The sequence below is a fragment of the Halichoerus grypus genome, chromosome 10 (genome assembly GCF_964656455.1).
Source record: "Halichoerus grypus chromosome 10, mHalGry1.hap1.1, whole genome shotgun sequence".
NCBI lineage: Eukaryota > Metazoa > Chordata > Mammalia > Carnivora > Phocidae > Halichoerus > Halichoerus grypus.
In genome coordinates, this window is record NC_135721.1 from 89,445,586 (window position 1) to 89,463,390 (window position 17,805).

Genomic DNA, 17,805 nt, shown 5'->3' on the forward strand with positions numbered 1-17,805 from the left:
AGAGATTTATTTATTTATTTAAAAAAGAGAGAGCGGGCAGGTGGAAGGGCAGAGGACAGGCAGATTCTCCACCGAGCAGGGAGCCTACCATGGGGCTCTATCCCAGGACCCTGAGATCATGACCTGAGTTGAAATCAAGAGTTGAACACTTAACCGACTGAGCCACTCAGGCGCCCCTATAATAGATATTTTTCTTACAGAACAAAGAAATTCTGGCTTTTGTGAACAAGGACTGGCTCCCTGATCACTTGCTTCTGGCCTCTCGTACAAAGGTCCCACATAAACCTGAGAGTGCCCTGGATGCCTTTTCCCACGTGCCCAGCCCCTGCCCGGTGCCTGGGCCACCTTGCCAGGGGTCATCAGAGCGGTGGAAGAACATGTGAGGTGTGGCAATAAAAGTGTACTCTTGTTTTTCTTTTTTTCCCCTGGCATGTCCAGCTTGCTATGGGATGGAAGAAGAAGAAGAGAACCACTATGTTTCACAGCTCAGGGAAGTCTACAGCAGCTGTGACACCACAGGGACAGGCTTTCTGGACCGGGAGGGACTGACCCAGCTCTGCCTCAAGCTTCAGTTGGAAAAGCAGCTGCCCATCCTTCTGCAAACACTTCTTGGAAATGACCACTTTGCCAGGGTGGGTATTTGACTTCATTCTTATAAAGAAAAGCACAGAGTTCTGTAGTTAGATGCAGGCATTTGAGAAATATTAGCGGACTAAGGACACATGCCAGAGGAGAGTTACTAGGAACTGGAACACTGCTTTTCCTTCTGGGGACCTCCTATATTGAAGCAAGAGTTTCCTTCAGATTACTCTTTTTTTGAAAGCATAGTAACTTCCAGAAGTTTGGTTTGGTTTGTTTTTTCCAGAAAGATGTTTGAGAGATTTGTCGGGGGTGGGGTGGAGGGTTGGTTTGGGTGGGTGGTAGGTGGTTCACAAAAACACAAGGGTCTGTGGGCAGCTGACACACTGAGAGACAGGCAACTTCCAAGTATCTTGAAGGCAGATTGTCTAGTAAAATTACACAGCTTTAAATTCATTCTAGCAGCTGGACAAAGCAACTGCACACCACTGTTGCAGGAACAAAGGATACCTATGTTCAGAGGTGTCCTCTGATTTTATCTAGGCCAGATAGAAAGTACTCTATCTCTGCTCCTTTTCACTAGGAAATTGAAGGTCATCCTAGACCACAACTTGCTTTCCTGACAGAAACACTGAAAAGCACCTCCCACCTTGTCCCTACTTCTTAAATGTGTCTAGATGTTAACTTGTATGATAAAAACAGTGCTGGTCATCTTAACTTTGAAGGAAGAGCTTTTTTTTCCTCCCCCCCACAGAAATCAATAAAACTATTTTTATTTCAAATGAGAAAAAAAATCCAGCCTGAAGATTTTCCTGAATTGGCTTTTGGACAAAAAGAAATGAAGAAAAACAAGAAGAAAACCCTCACTGCTGACACAGGGAGAAAGTCCTGATGAAATGTACCTCTTGTTACTTCCCAAAGCACCAACTGCCCTGTGTTCCCAATGCCTATCAGTAGGATACTGTTAGTCCCTCTTACAGAGCTCTGCCTCAATTAATCCGACCACACCCATTCTCTGTTTCTTTTTATTCTATGCCTGCCTCTTGGTTTTTTGTGTGGTTTTTTTATGGACTTAAGAATCAGGTGTATTTTTTAAAATATATTTTTTAAGATTTTATTTATTTATTTGAGAGAGAGTGAGAGCTAGAGAGAGAAAGAGAGCACACACAGAGGGAGAGGGAGAGAAGCAGACTCCTCACTGAGCAGGGAGCCCGATGCAGGACTCCATCCCAGGACCCTGGGATTGTGACCTGAGCCGAAGGCAGACACTTAACTGACTGAGCCACCCAGGCACCCCAGGTGTATTATTTTTTTTTTTTGAAAGATTTATTTATTTATTTGAGAGGGGAGGGGCAGAGGGAGAGGGAAAGAGAGTCAAGCAGACTCTGTGCTCAGCACAGAGCTGATGCAGGGTTTGATTTCATGCCCCTGAGATCAGGATCTGAGCTGAAACCAAGAGTTGGCCACTTAACTCACTCTAGCACCCAGGAGCCCCAAATCAGGGGTATTTTTAATAATGTTCTAGCGCCTCTTTTTTTTTTTTTTTAAGAATTAGTTTTTTATTTGAGGAAAAGAGAGCACGATTTGAGGGGAAGAGCAGAGGGAGAGGGACAGACAGACCGCATGCCAAGCATAGACTCCCAGCACAGGGACCCTGAGATCATGACCTGAGCTGAAATCAAGAGTTGGACAGCCAACTCACTGAGCCACCCAGGTGCCCCGATAATGTTCTCGCCCTTCTTGATATCACCTAGAATTGTATTTGGGACCCAGAGGAGCAAAAAGCACATTTGTGAAAATCAACACTCTGGTTATTCAGTATAAACAGATGATCTGGTTTTCTTAATTATTTTTGACAGTTGAGAAAATTCAAAACCAAAAGAATAACTTTTGGGTTCACATTCAGATGGCAGGTTCTGCTGATTGAACAAATCATATCATTCCCGAGCCTTGCCCCACTTTATGTTTTGTATGTGCAGAAGTGGTATAACATTTATGTATTTATTTTTTATTAACATATAATGTATTATTTGTTTCAGGGGTACAGAGGTACAGATCTGTGATTCATTGGTCTTACACAATACACAGAGCTCACCACAACACATACCCTCCCCAATGTCCATCACCCAGCCACCCCATCCCCCCACCCCCCTCCCCTCCAGCAACCGTGGTATAACTTTTAAAAACATCAAATTGGAGCACCTGAGTGGCTCAGTTGGTTGAGCATCTGCCTTTGGCTCAGGTCATGATCCCAGGGTCCTGGGATCGAGCCCTCCTTGGGCTCCCTGCTCAGCAGGAGTCTGCCTCTCCCCCCAGCTTGTGCTCTCTCTCTCTGTCTCTCAAATAAATAAACAAAATCTTTAAAAAAAAAGAAACATCAAATTATGATAGAAAAAAAGGTTAGTATTGGAACTTCAGTAAAGAGAAAAATCAACTTGGGTTTGAGATTTCTGGCCTCCCCCACATCACATGTATCCCAAAAAGCAGTTCCTCTGAGTTGTAATCCTTCTGGGAGGCTGGAAGTTTCTCCACACTTTCATGGGGAGGTATGTTAGAAGGAGAGACAGACACTCATAAGCAATGACAGGAGCCTGACCTTTTCTGATTAACAGTGGCTTGTGGCAAAGCTCTGCACATGTTCATCCATCTTTCTGTCTATCCCAACTCCATTCTCTTACAGCCATGATTTCTGTTTCCAAAAAACAAGTCAGGTATTGGGTAAATTAAGAAATAGCTCTGCTTCTATTAGTGCTCTTGAGTCTGACCTGAAGTTGTCCCTCTTTCCCTCTCTGTAACATTTCAAGAGCAGTGCCCGCAGCAGCTGATGCCTCTAGGGGCCTGCTTTTGTCTCCCTCCACCCCATACTTTACACTACCTCCTCTGTGATGGGGATCGTGGTGGATTATTTCTGCTTTCAGAGTTTGTACTGCTCCTCTGCTTCATCCCATAGACAGGGCATTGCTCACACAGCCAGCATAGAGGTGAAACATTCTGTAGATGTTTTAGGGGAACCTGGTGTCAAGCCAGAAATATCCAGATAGTTGTTACCATTTTCTACAACAGAAACCAAATGGTGGAGATTTCAGGAGTCTTCAGAGAAAATCAAGAGAAATCCTTTATCCAGGAGAATTGATTGGATTTTCAGTTCAAATATCACACATCGTTTCCTTGTAGTAACTAACATATATGACATCATGTAAATGTTAGTCATTGATACTTCAATCCAGTTAAAAAATGAAGAACAATATTATAAACAATATTAATTTGAATTACCAAGGTAATGTTTTAATGTGTTGAGGGCATGCTCATTTTTAATTCCTATTTCCTGTTAAAGAAACATTATCAAGGTCTGGTTTCAAGCCAGAAATTAATGTGGCCTAAGATTCCTGTGGAGTGTGGGAAATTTCCATGTGCATTTTATGTATGTTCTCTTGTTTCTTTATCAGTGGCAAGGATCTTAGCTTTAGTATTTTAAATTTGGTCAGAAAGAGAATTTTACTCTCAAAAAATAATTATTTCTTAAATTGAAATATAGTTGACATACAATGTTAACAGTAGTTTTAGGTATACAACATGGTGGTTAGACAAGTGTATATGTTATGCTGTGCTCACCACAGGTATAACTGCCATCTGTCACCATACTTTACTACAATATCGTTGATTATATTCTCTATGCTGTGCCTTTTATCCTCATGACTTATTCATTCCATAACTGGAAGCCTATATCTCCCACTCCCCTTCAACATTTTGTCCATCCCCCTATTACCTCCTCTTTGGCAACCAGCAATCAATTTGTCCTCTGTATTTTGGGGCTGTTTTTGCTTTTTATTTGTTTATTCATTTATTTTTTAGATTCTATTTTTTAGATGACCATGAGTGAAATCCTATGGCATTTGTCTTTCTGTGACTTATTTTAGCATAATACCCTCTGTGTCCATCCATGTTATCACAGATGACAAGATCTCATCCTTTCTTATGACCAAGCAGTATTCCTTTGTATACATATACCACATCTTCCTTATCCATTCATCTATTGACAGGCACTTGGGCTGCTTCTGTATCTTTGCTATTGTAAATAATGCTTCAATAAACATAGGGGTGCATATACTTGAAAAAATAATTCTTAACATAGTGTTCCTAAAAATAATTTTAAAGTTGAAAATGATTGTCAAAGGGTCTAGCCTCTATTTGTGATGAGTGAGTCTGAGATTTTACAGAGATGATGGTATGTCCTTTTTGGTGAAGCACCTGAGTATTATGGGTTTGTTCTTCCCCCTTTCTTGAGCTACAAAGGAAGAAAACACAGAAACACAAGCACAGTCAGAATAGTATCAGATAGGGGCGCCTGGGTGGCTCAATTGGTTAAGCCTCTGCCTTTGGCTCAGGTCATGACCCCAGGGCCCTGGGATTGAGCCCCACGGCAGGCTCCCTGCTCAGCAGGGGTCTCCTTCTCCCTCTCCCTCTTCTCCTGCCCCTTCCCCCACTCATGCTCTCTTTCACTATCTCTGTTTCTGTCACTCTCAAATAAGTAAAATCTTTTAAGAAAAAAGAATAGTATCAGATAAAATGTCAACACACTTGGTCATCAGATCCCACTACTGTTTGATGGTTGGAAGAAAGTCAGCTGATAAGTATTACCAAAGACACAAAAGAAATCAGAGATTAAATCAAGCAAAATTGTCATTTCCTTTTGCTTCCATGTATTCAACAAGTATTTTTTTAAAGAGATTTCATTTATTTATTTGTCAGAGAGAGAGAGCACTAGCAGGGGGAGTGGCAGGCAGAGGGAGAAGCAGGCTCCCCGCCAAGCAGGGAGCCCCATGCAGGGCTCGGTTCCAGGACCCCGGGATCATGACCTGAGCCGAAAGCAGACACTCAACTGACTGAGCCACTCAGGCGTCCTTTCAACAAGTATTTTTGAGCACTTAGTATGTGCTCTGCAATATGCAGAAGCTAGGATGTGATCATCAAAGAAATATAATGTCTATCTTCATATGAAATGAAATCTATGCAAGATATTCATTCTAGTATTGATTCAAATAGCAAAAGATTGGAAACAGCCTTTTAAATATGAGATTGGTTAAATAAATTCTGATAGATCCATCTGATGAAATTTATGCAGTCCTAAAAAAGTATGAACAGGCTTCAGACATTCTGGTAGTGGCAGGTTAGCAAACACAGGCCAACCTTCCAGGGAGGGCTACTAAAAAAGCTGAACAAAATCATAAAATCAAAGATCTTGAAAATGGTAAAGAGCAAATAAGTCAGTGAAGAATTACCAGCCTAAAAATCTGTAAGTCACACACTGAGAGAGGTTCAGCCCAGCACACAAACCCCATTAGTGCTGAGAAGCTGTGAAATTGATGTGGTCTTTGGGACCTCAGAGGGCCAGGAAAATCTATGTCAAAACACAGGTTCAGGGGCGCTTGGGTGGCTCAGTCAGTTAGGTGTCTGCCTTCAGCTCAGGTCATTATCCTGGAGTCCTGGGATCGAGTCCCACTTCAGGCTCCCTGTTGGCGGGGAGTCGGCTTCTCCCTTTCCTCCCTGCTTGTGCTCTCTCTCGCTATCTCTCTCTCTCAGCCAAATAAAAAAAAAAGTTAAAAACAAAACAAAACACAGGTTCACCCAAGGTAGAGAACCTAATAAACTAGCCCCCAATTTAAGGAAGGATCTGAATCAGCCATTGTGCTTTTTGCTGTCTGGGCTTGTCTCCTCTCAGTGGTCTAGATAAACCTCATTTAGCTGAAGGTGGTCCTGCCCACAAAAATAAACAAATGCACAAATAATCCAGTGTCAGGTCATGATAACATGTGTATCCCAGGCAAACAGCTGTGTTTAGTGCTCAGTGGCGGCAACAGAGGTTTGCTCATTCAAATTCTGTGCCAGATTTGAGAAGCATGCTTGGCTCTATAGCCCAAGTCTGCTTTTCCAGCATTTACTGGTAACCTGTTGACCTATGTAAGCCCTTCTGTTGACTTCTTTCTGTGTGACTTACTGAAGCATCCATAGAGAACAGAGCACATAGCAGAAGTGTACACTCAAGTGACTATCCCATACTGAGCACACCTGGGTGACGAGCATCCGGAATCCCTCCCCTGTCTTGCAGTCCTCTCTCACTAAGGCCACTACTGTCCTGACACTAACACCATAGATTTGCCTTGCCTGTTTCTGATCTTTGTAGAATGGAAATACACAGTACATGCTCACTACATAGTCTCTGACTTCCTTTACTCTATATCTGTGAAATACAGTTCATCTTGTCTCGTTTTTTTTCCATCATCATATTTCATTTTTTGACTGTATCATAATTTACCCATTCCATTTTTGAACATCTTGGTCATTTCTACTATTCTTCTAATAAATTGTTTATCTTCTTGAAAAATGTCTATTGAAAGTGAAATAAAAACATTTCAGACAAACTACAGAGTTTAGCACCAGCATACTTAAGAAAAATGAAATTCTAAACCATGCACTTCAAATAGATAGAAAATGATCCTAGACAGAAGGTCAGAAATACAAGAACAAATGAAAAACAAAGCAGGAAATATTTGGATAATTCTTAATGAACATTGATTATATAAAATAAAAAATAATATTTCATAGGGAGTTAAAATAGAGCAAGTTAAAATATATGGCAACTCATAAGAAAGGCATGAAAGTCAGGAGTATAGTAGATGAAATGAAAGTGTTACATAGGCTTCCTGTTGTCACGGAAGAGGGTAAAAGTATCGACTAATAGTAAACTTTGATAAGCTGAGGATGTGTGTTGTAATTTTTAGGATAAATGGTCAGAGAAAGGAAATAGACTATATAACTTCTAACTTAGTAAAGGGAAAATGAAGTCCTAAAAAGAAAAAAGTCAGTAAATCCAAAGAGAGGAAACCAGGGAGAAAACACAAGCAGGTCAGATTGAAAGCACACAATAGAATAGTAGGTTTAAATCCAAATATATCAGTAATTATATTAAATGTAAATAGACTAAATAGTTAAAAGATAAAGCCTTTATAAACGACACCTGAAATATATGGATACAAAAAGTTGACATTATTAAAATTTGGTGAAAAGATGTATCATGTAGATACTAACCAAAAGAAAGCTAGTCTTTATGGTAAAAAACATTACCAAAGTAAAGAGGGTTAGCATTTTATAGCCATAAAAGATTCGGTTCACTAAGAGGATTTAAATGCATATTCTATGACCCAGCAAGCCCATTCATTGACATATACTCCTAAGAAACTCCTAAGGACACGTGTGCAATACTGTTCAAAGCCTTTTTTAAAAAAAAATAACCAGCCACTGGAAGCAATGGGAATATTCATCAGTAGGAGAATGGATTAATAAATTTTTGCAGTTAAACAATGGAATACTATACAGCAGAGAAAATGCATTTTGCATGGCAGCTTGAATGAACATTACAGAAGTAATATTGAGTCTAAGAAGCAGGACATAAAAGAATATATGCATATGATTCCATTTAGATCAAATTTGAAAAGAGGCAAAACTAAACCATATTGTTCGGGGATGCATACAAATGAGGAAAAAAGCAAAGATGTTAATACCATAAAAGAGTGGGGGGCAGGGAATTTAATAGGAAAGGAGCCGTGGTGGAGGAGCCTCTAAGGTGCTGATACTATTCCATTTTTTGGTGGGGTGGTGATAGCCTGGATATTTTCTTTTTGTATATTAATGTTTTATGATCATCAGATCCCCATTTTGGGTACATTTTCTAATTATTAAAATTGGTAATAGGAGTTTTTTGGTGATTAGTTTGTGACTCACTTTTACTTGTTATATTCTTCTATTTAAAAAAAATCTTAAGTGAATATTAGAACAAATGAACGTTCTCAGAGCTAAAGGCAACAATAAGATGTTTCCATCTGAGAATAAAAACAAAAGGCTAAGGTATTATATAGTGATCTGTTGAAAGTAGTGCTGACCTCTCTTTTCTTATATTTACCAGGTTAACTTTGAGGAATTTAAAGAAGGTTTTGTGGCAGTGTTGTCATCAACTGCTGGTGTTGGCCCCTCAGACGAAGACAGTAGTTCTTTGGAATCAAGTAAGAGGATTTCCTCCTCTCACTTCAAGTGTTTGTTTTTTTCATTATTTGTTACCTTCTAGAGTGTGATATTCAGATTGAAGAATATAGCACGTCTGAGAACTAAATTGTAACTCCACTCCCTTACTGCCAACCTGTGTGGACTGGGACAAGACTTTGGGTTTTTTCTTCTTCTGTTTCCTTATTTGTGCGATAGTGTTGGAAAGGAGAAGCTCTATTGTTTTCCTTTACACATAGCACTTCTGTGTGTATGTGTGGTAGTCTGTCTCACACCAGGCAATTCTCCAACACTATCTGGGTGTCCTACATTATAACTCAATCCTGACATTGCCTACCTGCAGATAGCCTCAGATTCCACAGGCCGAGGGCTCAATCCCACAATATGGTCCTCACTTCAGATGACAGTCACAGATCCAGGTTGTCACCTATGCTTCTGATTGGCTATAAATCAGAGGTTCCCACAACCCCTTTCTCAGGTTCAATTAATTTGCAAGAGGAGCTCCTAGAACTCAGGAAAACAGTTTACTTATCAGATCACCAGTTTATTATAAAAGGATGTAAGTCAGGAACAGCCGGGTGGAAGAGGGCACAGGGCAAGGTATGGGGAAAGGATACAGAGCTTCCATGCCCTCTCCAGGCAAGCCATTCTCTCCCAGTCTCTGTGTGTTCACCCCAGAAGCTCTCTGAACCTCATCCTGATGGGTTTTTATTCAGGCTTCATTACATAGGCATGTTTGATCAAATCATTGGCTATTGGTGATTGAATTCAACCTCCAGCCCCTCCCCCCTCCCTGGAGGTCAGAGTGGGGCTGAACATTCTAACCCTCTAATCACATGGTTGGGTCCCTGGGCAACCAGCCCCCATCCTTAAGGGCTTTCCAGAAGTCACCTCATTAACATAAACTCAGGTTTGGTTGCTCTTGTCACTCAGGACATTCCAAGGGTTTTAGGAGCTCTGGGCCAGGGATGAGATGAAGAACAAATACATATTTATTATAATCACAGTATCATAAGTGTCAAATAATATTGTGTGCTGTCCTTAAGGCATGGGCTGTTGACAAGATAAAGTAGATGTAGAGCAGTTGAAGTTTCAAGAATTGAAAGCTCAGCGCAGACACAGGTGTATCTAGACCACTGAGGTTGGCAGAGCACGTAGGATGCCAGCAGCCAGAGACAGACCTCACTGTTTCTTTTGTCAGACAGTAGTGGTGTGTTGTGCTGATAGGCCTAATTAGACTCCTGTTATGGGAATGGGGCTGGTGGGACAAAGATAGCATGTCCAAGTGGAAGTGGTGTCCTGAGCGGGGATGCCCCCTGGCTTTGGTAATGGTCAGGAGGTGGAGGGCGGGTTTGGAGAGCGGTCCACTCAGGGGCATGTAGATTGTGGGGTGAGGGTCAGAAGATGCTGACAGACGTCATTAGTGCCTGCTCCGTCAGACTTGAGGCCGTGAGTGGCAGCGATGCTTCAGACCCATCTTGGCTATCTCCGATGAGTATTGGGCAGGTGAGTGAAAGGGGGCATGGGGCAGTGTGTTTGAGGTTGGAGGCATGGTACTGATGAGCAGACCGAGGAGGGAGCTCTTTCCCTCAGCCCACGGCAGGCTCCTGCCATGGCAGATCCTTGGTCTGGAATAGGTGCATGACTGGATAACAGGGATAACAGTGTGGGAGGGCTTGGGGCAGGGGAGTGGGAAGTGGAAAGGATGAGAGCTCACATCGACTGTCTTCAGTGTGCCCAGACTCCCAGAGATCTGTAGCATTATCATGCCCATTATTCAGATGAAGAACTGAGGCTTGATGTGTGAAGGGATTTATTTGTCCAAGATCCCACAGCTAGTAAGTGAGAACCAAGATTCGAGTCACAATTTTCCAGTTGCAAGCCCTGGGCCCTTGTATATGCGGTGTAGACAGAACCCGCTCCTTCCATTGGCTGCCCAAGGCTGCAAGAGCTCCTGGGTATAGTGCAGAGAACCCTGCCGTGGGAGGAGCAGACCAGCAGTGGGAACCATTTGTAGGACCCTCAGGGCATTCGCTGGTTGCTTTGTCTGACACTTTTCTTCTCTAAGAGGTGAAGATGGCCACTGGCCTTTACGAATACAGGATTTGGGAATATGGCCTGTGATGGTGTACAAGAATGGAAAGGTGCCCAGTGTCCCTGACCCTGCATGTGCCCCTCCCACACTAGAGAATGCATGGAGCTTCTAAACGTAAAACTGGATCTGTGGACAAGCACTAAAAAAAGCCAAAAACAAAAAACAAAAACAAAAAAAAGAGAGAAAGGAGCTATTCTAGGACTTATGGGTTTTTTCTACCTGTTCTATTTTTTTGTTGTTTTCTTTGGCTTTTTCTTTACTTTTGGATTTCAAAGCTTTCCTCAATTAAATGGTCATATGTGTGGCCTGAGACTCCTCCCCTCGTGCCAGCCTAAGGGGTGGGGGGCATCAGAGTCCCTCTGAGTTTTCTGTGCTTGGTTTCCTAAATGTGCCCCAGCTTCCCACTTCCCACCTGATAGGACTTTACCTCTTCCTAAACCACCTCAAGGTGGAAGATTCTTCCTCTGCCCACATTAACCAGCCTGCAGCCTCTCTGTAACCAGAAACCATGCTCAGACGCAAGAGCCTATATTCACTGGTCCTCACTTACCCTTTTGGCAGCTCTCTGGTGGGAGCCTTTTTCCATGTTTGTAGCCTCTGCCTTCTGAACACTGCTGGGTCTGCACACAGGTTCTGTTTTCTCTCTGCTGACTCAGACACTTTGCCCTCCTCTCCAGCACATCACATGCCTGTTGTCCCAGGGTGATTGGTATAGTGTCCATGATTACCTCCAAGCGTCCCAGTGAGGTGAGCAATGCTATATTCGCCCTGCATATTGTCAGCTGCCTTAAATGTCATGCTGTCACTTCACAGTCTGTCCATCCCACGTGGAACTTGGCATCTTCCTCCCTTGACCCCAGTGTCTGTCTGCCACTGGTATCACTGTGCTTCCAATTGGCCAGGCTGTACCCAGCCCCCTCCTCTGATGTGGTCCCAAGGGCAGGGGCTGTGGCCTGGCCGTTTGAGATATGGAAGAAGGGAATGATGTGGTACTTGGCTTGAAGGAACGTGACACCTCTCAGTGAAATGCTGCTCAGTTTTCCTGGCCTGGCCTTACTTCACTGGACCCTTTGCCTTTTTTTCCAACCAGCCCATTCTGATTACTTTCCTCTGAACCTGTGTCCTGTCCTGGCTGCTACCCATAATGCCCTCCCCGGTCTCTCTCCTACCCACCCAAATTCCACACAGTGTCAGTGTTGTTTCTTCTCTGTCTGAAAGGTCCCAGCTGCTCTGTACAGAAGTGGATAGGTCAGGAGGGAAGAAGGAAATGGAAGGGATTGTTAGGGTTTAAGGGATTCTCATAAATCCCAAACTAAAACCCATGCCTGCCTTTGCTCCAGACTTCAGACCTGCAAAGTTTCAGCCTCCTGGCTGTGTGTGAGGTCCACGCCCACAGTGCCCTGATGGTCCTGTCCAGATCGGGTCCTGAAGTGAGCAGGGTGGGAAGTGACCTTCTGGTCTCTAGAGCAGTATGTCGCTGGATTATTGGAGGTTTTTTTCCTTTTTTCTAATAAAATGCTATTAGTATTAGTCTTCTATTAGATAAACAAGAAGTCATTTCTTAGTAGTAGTAGTCTTTTACTACATAAACAAAAGCAAAATATGCTCAGAAAAATTTAAACAGGGAAACCTGGGAGGCTCAGTCGGTTAAGTGTCTGCCTTCAGCTCAGGTCATGATCCCAGCGTCCTGGGATCAAGTTCCGAGTTGGGCTCCCTGCTCCACAGGTCGTCTGCTTCTCCCTCTGCCTGCCGCTCCCCCTGCTTGTGCATGCGTGCTCGCGCATGCTCTCTCTCTCGAACAAATAAATAAAATCTTAAAAAAAAAAGAAAGAAAGAAAAATTTAAACAGTACATAGAGTTTAGAGTAGAAAGTTACCGTCTCCCAGCCTGGGTGTCTCAGTCCCCTGCCTGAGGATTAGGGAGAATACATTGACCACCGTTAACTGTTCTCTGTGTTCCTCCAGACATTCTCTGTGTGCATCTGTAAAGGCTGCACTCCGCATCTTGAAATGTGTTGCAGCAGTGTGTGGGCCCCCCCACCAAACCTCCCATTTTCTTTCCAGCTGCCTCTCGTGCTGTCCCGCCAAAGTACGTGAGCGGCTCTAAGTGGTACGGTCGCTGGAGCCGGCCCGAGCCCGAGCCGGGTGGCTCTGCAACAGGAGCCAAATGTTTACCAGAACAGCAGGCCCGGACCGCTGGGAGAGGCCAACTCCGCCGCTCTGCATCTTTGGAAAGTGTGGAGGTGGGTCGGGTTCCCCTTCCCCACCCCATTTCACTTAGTCATTGTGACATGACTACAAGAGGATGTGAGGGGCAGGTGGGCATTTCTGGGCATCTCAAGTCACCAGAAGCATGGGTGCACATTGGGAAATGACATTTCGTTCTAAAGTATCTCTGGGTCTGATTGTCTGCAGGGAAGTTCTGGCCAGCAAGTGTACTCCTTCAGACATTGGGGCAGCGGAGAATTGGTATCCAAATCACTTGTTTCTTTCCCTCCCCTGCTTACCACCACCAGCTTTTCCCCAGCACTGGGAGAAGACTGGTTGTATGGTTTCATAGGAGTGAGGAAAGAAAGGGAAGATGCTTTTTTGATGCCCCTGCAAGGTTAGGAATTTGGAAGTACCAAGCCCACAGTCCCACCTGCTTTGAATACTTAGGATATACCAAGGCCCACACTTAAAATTTGGTGAAGATGTACCAGACACCTCCCAGGGCCTTGGGAGTTGATTCTATCCCCCCATGTCCCTGAGTTGTTCACTGCTGCTGGGGCAAACTCAGGAGATGGGAGGCTGGAGCCCAACAGCCTTCATGTCAGGAAATATCCATGGGGCAGATCCACAGCTTTCAAGTTAACCATGGATTCCTTAGACCTGTTTCCAAGAATTTCAGAAGGTTCCTGGTTCCTGCTGTCTGTGATGTCCACTTTGTCAGGTGGGGCTTTATGGGGACTTATTTTTAGTAAGACAGCTCTTGGGCTTTCACATTAATTTGTTTATATGTACAACATTTGTTGAGGCAAACATATCTACTTAAATCGCAGAGTCCCTTTGCTCAGGGATGTTCTATGCCTAGGCAATACCAACAAACCCCAGGTGTTCACTTTTTTATCCTCTTTACCTTTGGTCCTCAGAGATGGAGGTCTGAGGAGTCTGCTCTGTCTCCATTGTATCATTCTGCGTGGTAAAACCATCTTGGATCCCTGGAACTAGAACATGGGAAAATGTTGTTTTAAGGTTGTTGGTTGGGCTGAATGCATTAGAAAAATGGGACACAGCACCTGCTCCCAGATTCCACTCTCATTTCATTGCCAGCTCTGAGGGCCTCTGAGTCTTGGTCAACTTGACATTCCTTCCAGGATCAGTCATGGGCCACACAGCACCTGTCAGAAGCGACTTTGATTTTGTAGTTGGCTGACCTGGCCACAAAAACCTGAGGTTTTTACTTGAGTCAAGTGTTTCTTGGTGACCTGCCCCCTGCAGGGTGCAGCTTGCAAAGGGCCCTGAGGTGTCAGGTGCTTGCTACACATCATGCTGTCCCTAGAGCTCCTGGAGGGACAGAGAAAACCACTCTCCCTCCAACTGTTGGCTGAACTAATAAGGATGATAAGGGATGGGGTGCAGAGAGATGAGGACCATTAAGCTTGAGTCAAGATGATGTGGTGTGATGGCAAGTTGACCGTGCTCCACAGCCACTTCTCTCCAGCGCTGGTGTATGAAGCCAGCACCACAAGAAGCTGTTGATTGGGAAACATTTTTCTCCCCTTTTAGGGTACAAGTGCTTGATTGTGTTTTTAGTGTGAACTACTGATGATTTGGGGTTTCTGTTGAAGAACTTCCTGTGTCCCTGTGTCTATACCGTAGCACTTGGTCTGTGAGAGGGAGCTGCTCTGTGCTGGCGCCTCTCAGCCTGGACGCAGAGCCCACCTGCCAGTGTGGGCTTTCCCTCGAGGAGCTGCATCTCACCATCTGTTGTTCCTCTTCCTCAGTCCCTGCCCAGCACCACAACATACCGTTCTGCTGTTCCTGGAGCTCTGTCCACTGCCACATACTCCAGGGAATTCATATCTTTCTCTTTTCATTTTCCCAGAGTCTCAAGTCAGACGAAGAAGCTGAAAGTGCTAAAGAACCTCAGAATGAGTTGTTTGAAGCACGAGGTAAAGCCACAGCTTCATGGTTGTGCTCCCTCCCTTTGACCAGTGCTTTGAAGTTCAAGGAGCTAGGTCATTGGTCAGTGAGCCAGCCGTGTGTGATTTCCTGGGAAGCATGCCGAGTGGGTGGTGTCCCTCGGGGGCCCCTACTCCAGAGGTAGTCCCAGCTGGGAGGTGGTCACTTGATCCTCAGCATCCCCTGAGGTCAGACCCTTAGAGGCCACTGGCCAAGTGAGCAGTATGTTCTGCCACGTCACATAGTCTGTGAGGGCCAGCTGGCACGCATGGCCTTGGGGGTCTCAGGCCTGTTGCACTGCCTTCTTGAAGTGCCGGGTCTGGGTACATCCTCTTCCTGGCTGTGTGCATGCAGTCTTGGCAGCTGTCAGCAGCCCTGTCTGTGCTCCAGATGAAATGCCAGACATGGTCTTGGCCCTCGGGAGCCTTGCAGGAGCAACCAGAAGGCAGCAGCAGGTATACATAAGCAGGTCACAGTGTGCCCACATGTGGGTCTGTGGATGACTTAAGGATGCCTCCCACATGAGCGCGTCACAGGGCAGAAAGTGCAGAAACTTAATTTGAAGGGGGAGACCAGAATTGACTTTGAATTACTGCTGCAGTAAAAAATCAGCAGCTGGAACCGAGCATGCTCTAGATTGTGGTCCTCAAGGATAAGGGCCACTGATCATTGTTTACCTCGGTGGATGTCAGAGGAAATGACCTGAGCGCCCACCTGGGCTGCTGGACGAAGCACATAGATCAGGAAGAGCAGCCAGGCCATCACATCCTAACTGCCTTAGCCTCAAAGTCTGAATTTAGGGTGGGAAAGGAAGGACTGGCCCGGAAGGTTGTGCATGGTGCAATTTGGGATCTTCACCCGCAGGTTCTTCCTAGCCTTGAACAGAAACCTTTCCAACAGATTAGAACTGACAGTAGTGCATGAAACTCACATCAGATCTCAGAGGATTGATTTACCTCTTCCATCATCCCTGAGAAACAAACCCTCATATCAGCGGTGCTTTTATGTTTTTACTTAGAAATTTCAGACTCTTTAAGCTAGAAGGGATCTCAAAGAAGGCGTTTTCCTCAGCCCAGTACAGTGTTGTTCCTGAGCACACAGCCAGTATGGACTAGCTGTGGAGGGGATGTCTGGCTCGAAGCATGGCTCATCAATGGATGGCTTCTCATGGCACCCCCAGCATTGGTCTGTGTTCTTCTACAAGTTGTTTCTCTGGCAAAGCTCAGAAACATAAGTTTCTAGAAAAAAAATTTTTTTAAACTAATCTGGTTTGGGGGATTTTGTGTGTGTGTGTGTGTGTTTTGGGTTTTGTTTTGTTTTGTTGTGTGGTTTTTTTTTTTTTTTTTTTGGTAAATACAAATAATGCAGCCCTCTTTTATGTGCTTTCAGTGGTCTGACTTCTGACTTTAGGAGGTTCCCTTCAGAGAAAGCTTTCCCCACATGGACCAGAGATTCCCCCCCACTGACATTTTATTATGAAAATTTGCAAACACAGAATGAAGATGAAAGAATCATACTGTGAACAGCCTCGTACCCATCACCTAGATTCCACCTTTGATGCTTTGCTACTCAAGTGTGTCCATTGCCCTGTCCATCTGATTTCAGAGTACATTGCCAGCATTGGGGTGTTCCCCCCAGGTGCTTCCACCTGGAGCGTGGGGTTTACCTGTTACTCTCCCTGCTTCAGGCCAGCTGCCAGCTTGGGGCTCTGAGGTCTTCGGGTGCCTCCAGAAGCCCTGCAGCCCCTCCTTGGACACCCCTGAGAGCCGGGTCCGGGGCATCTGGGAAGAGCTGGGCGTCGGCAGTAGCGGCCACCTCAGCGAGCAGGAGCTGGCCATCGTCTGCCAGAGCATCGGGCTCCAGGGACTGGACAAGGAGGTGAGAGGGGCCAAGGCAGACCACGCTGGAGGACGGGCTCCTTGTGATGGTCAGGTTGGTGTTGGGTCTGGAGAGTCCCTTCACCCTCCAGACACTGATGCGGTTGTACCACTTTCTGGTCTGAAGTCCTCTGATAACTCGCAGTGCTGCTGCTGAGGTCTGCACCCACGCAGGTCATAGGCGGCCTGCCTCACTGGCGTCTGAGCATCTTCACTCATGACCCTTCCTCTGCCTAGAGTGCCCTTTCCCCTTCCTGCGTTGCCCAGTTCTAGCACCCAGCCCAGATATCATGGCCCCTGAGGCAGGCTGCGCTCCCCAGGGGCTGTATTCACCCCTCCTTTCCTCTTGCAGGGCCCTAGGGGAGGTGGGTGGGCAGTGGTGATGGGGAAGCTCCTCATTGGTAAAATCCTCCTTAGCCCTGCTGTCCTTGCTAGTTCCTGAACGCTGGGGGCCCAGGGCACATTCCATGTGTATGTCTTCCTCTTACCATCCAGCAAGTTCCTGGCATGGTAGACTGTGAATGGGTATTTGTAGAAATAGGAAGTACAGGTGGCATCCATTCACAGCAGGGTGGAAACTGAGCAGGCGTGGAGATGTCAGGCCAGAGCCAAGGGAGGTCAGGTGTGTCCCAGACAGTTTGAATTTGGTAAGGATGAGCAGACTGCCCAGCATGGGGAGGGAAGGCCTGGGTGGTGGTGGCCTCAGCACAGGTATGGCGGCTTTTGTCTAGGAACTGGAGGATCTGTTTAACAAACTGGATCAAGATGGAGACGGCAGAGTGAGTCTCGAGGAATTCCAGCTTGGCCTATTCAATCATGGGCCCACTTCACTTCCAGAATCTTCCACTCCTGTCAAACCGAGCATGTCCTGGTCTCATTACCAGGTAAAATGGGATGATTGAGCCTTGAACCACAGCAGTAACTGCTGTCATTCTCTGGCCTTCAGCATCTTCACAGACCTGGAAGTTGGGCGGGGGGGGGGGGGGGGGGGTATGTACATGTGTGTGTGTAAGTGGGAGGCCACGTGACTTAGATT

At 45.3% G+C, this 17,805-nt stretch overlaps 1 protein-coding gene across 5 annotated transcripts in view; it reads left to right on the forward strand.

Moving 5' to 3' along the window:
* The window catches only part of NINL (ninein like), a 171,731-nt gene that overhangs the window by 88,151 nt on the left and 65,775 nt on the right, over positions 1 to 17,805 (forward strand). For all 5 annotated transcript variants that reach the window (XM_078056821.1, XM_078056823.1, XM_036110029.2 and 2 more), the window contains 6 exons: positions 439 to 632; positions 8,540 to 8,636; positions 12,793 to 12,971; positions 14,816 to 14,882; positions 16,580 to 16,770; positions 17,501 to 17,653. In XM_078056821.1, the coding sequence (XP_077912947.1) occupies positions 439 to 632; positions 8,540 to 8,636; positions 12,793 to 12,971; positions 14,816 to 14,882; positions 16,580 to 16,770; positions 17,501 to 17,653 (881 nt within the window). The remainder of the gene's footprint in view (positions 1 to 438; positions 633 to 8,539; positions 8,637 to 12,792; positions 12,972 to 14,815; positions 14,883 to 16,579; positions 16,771 to 17,500; positions 17,654 to 17,805) is intronic.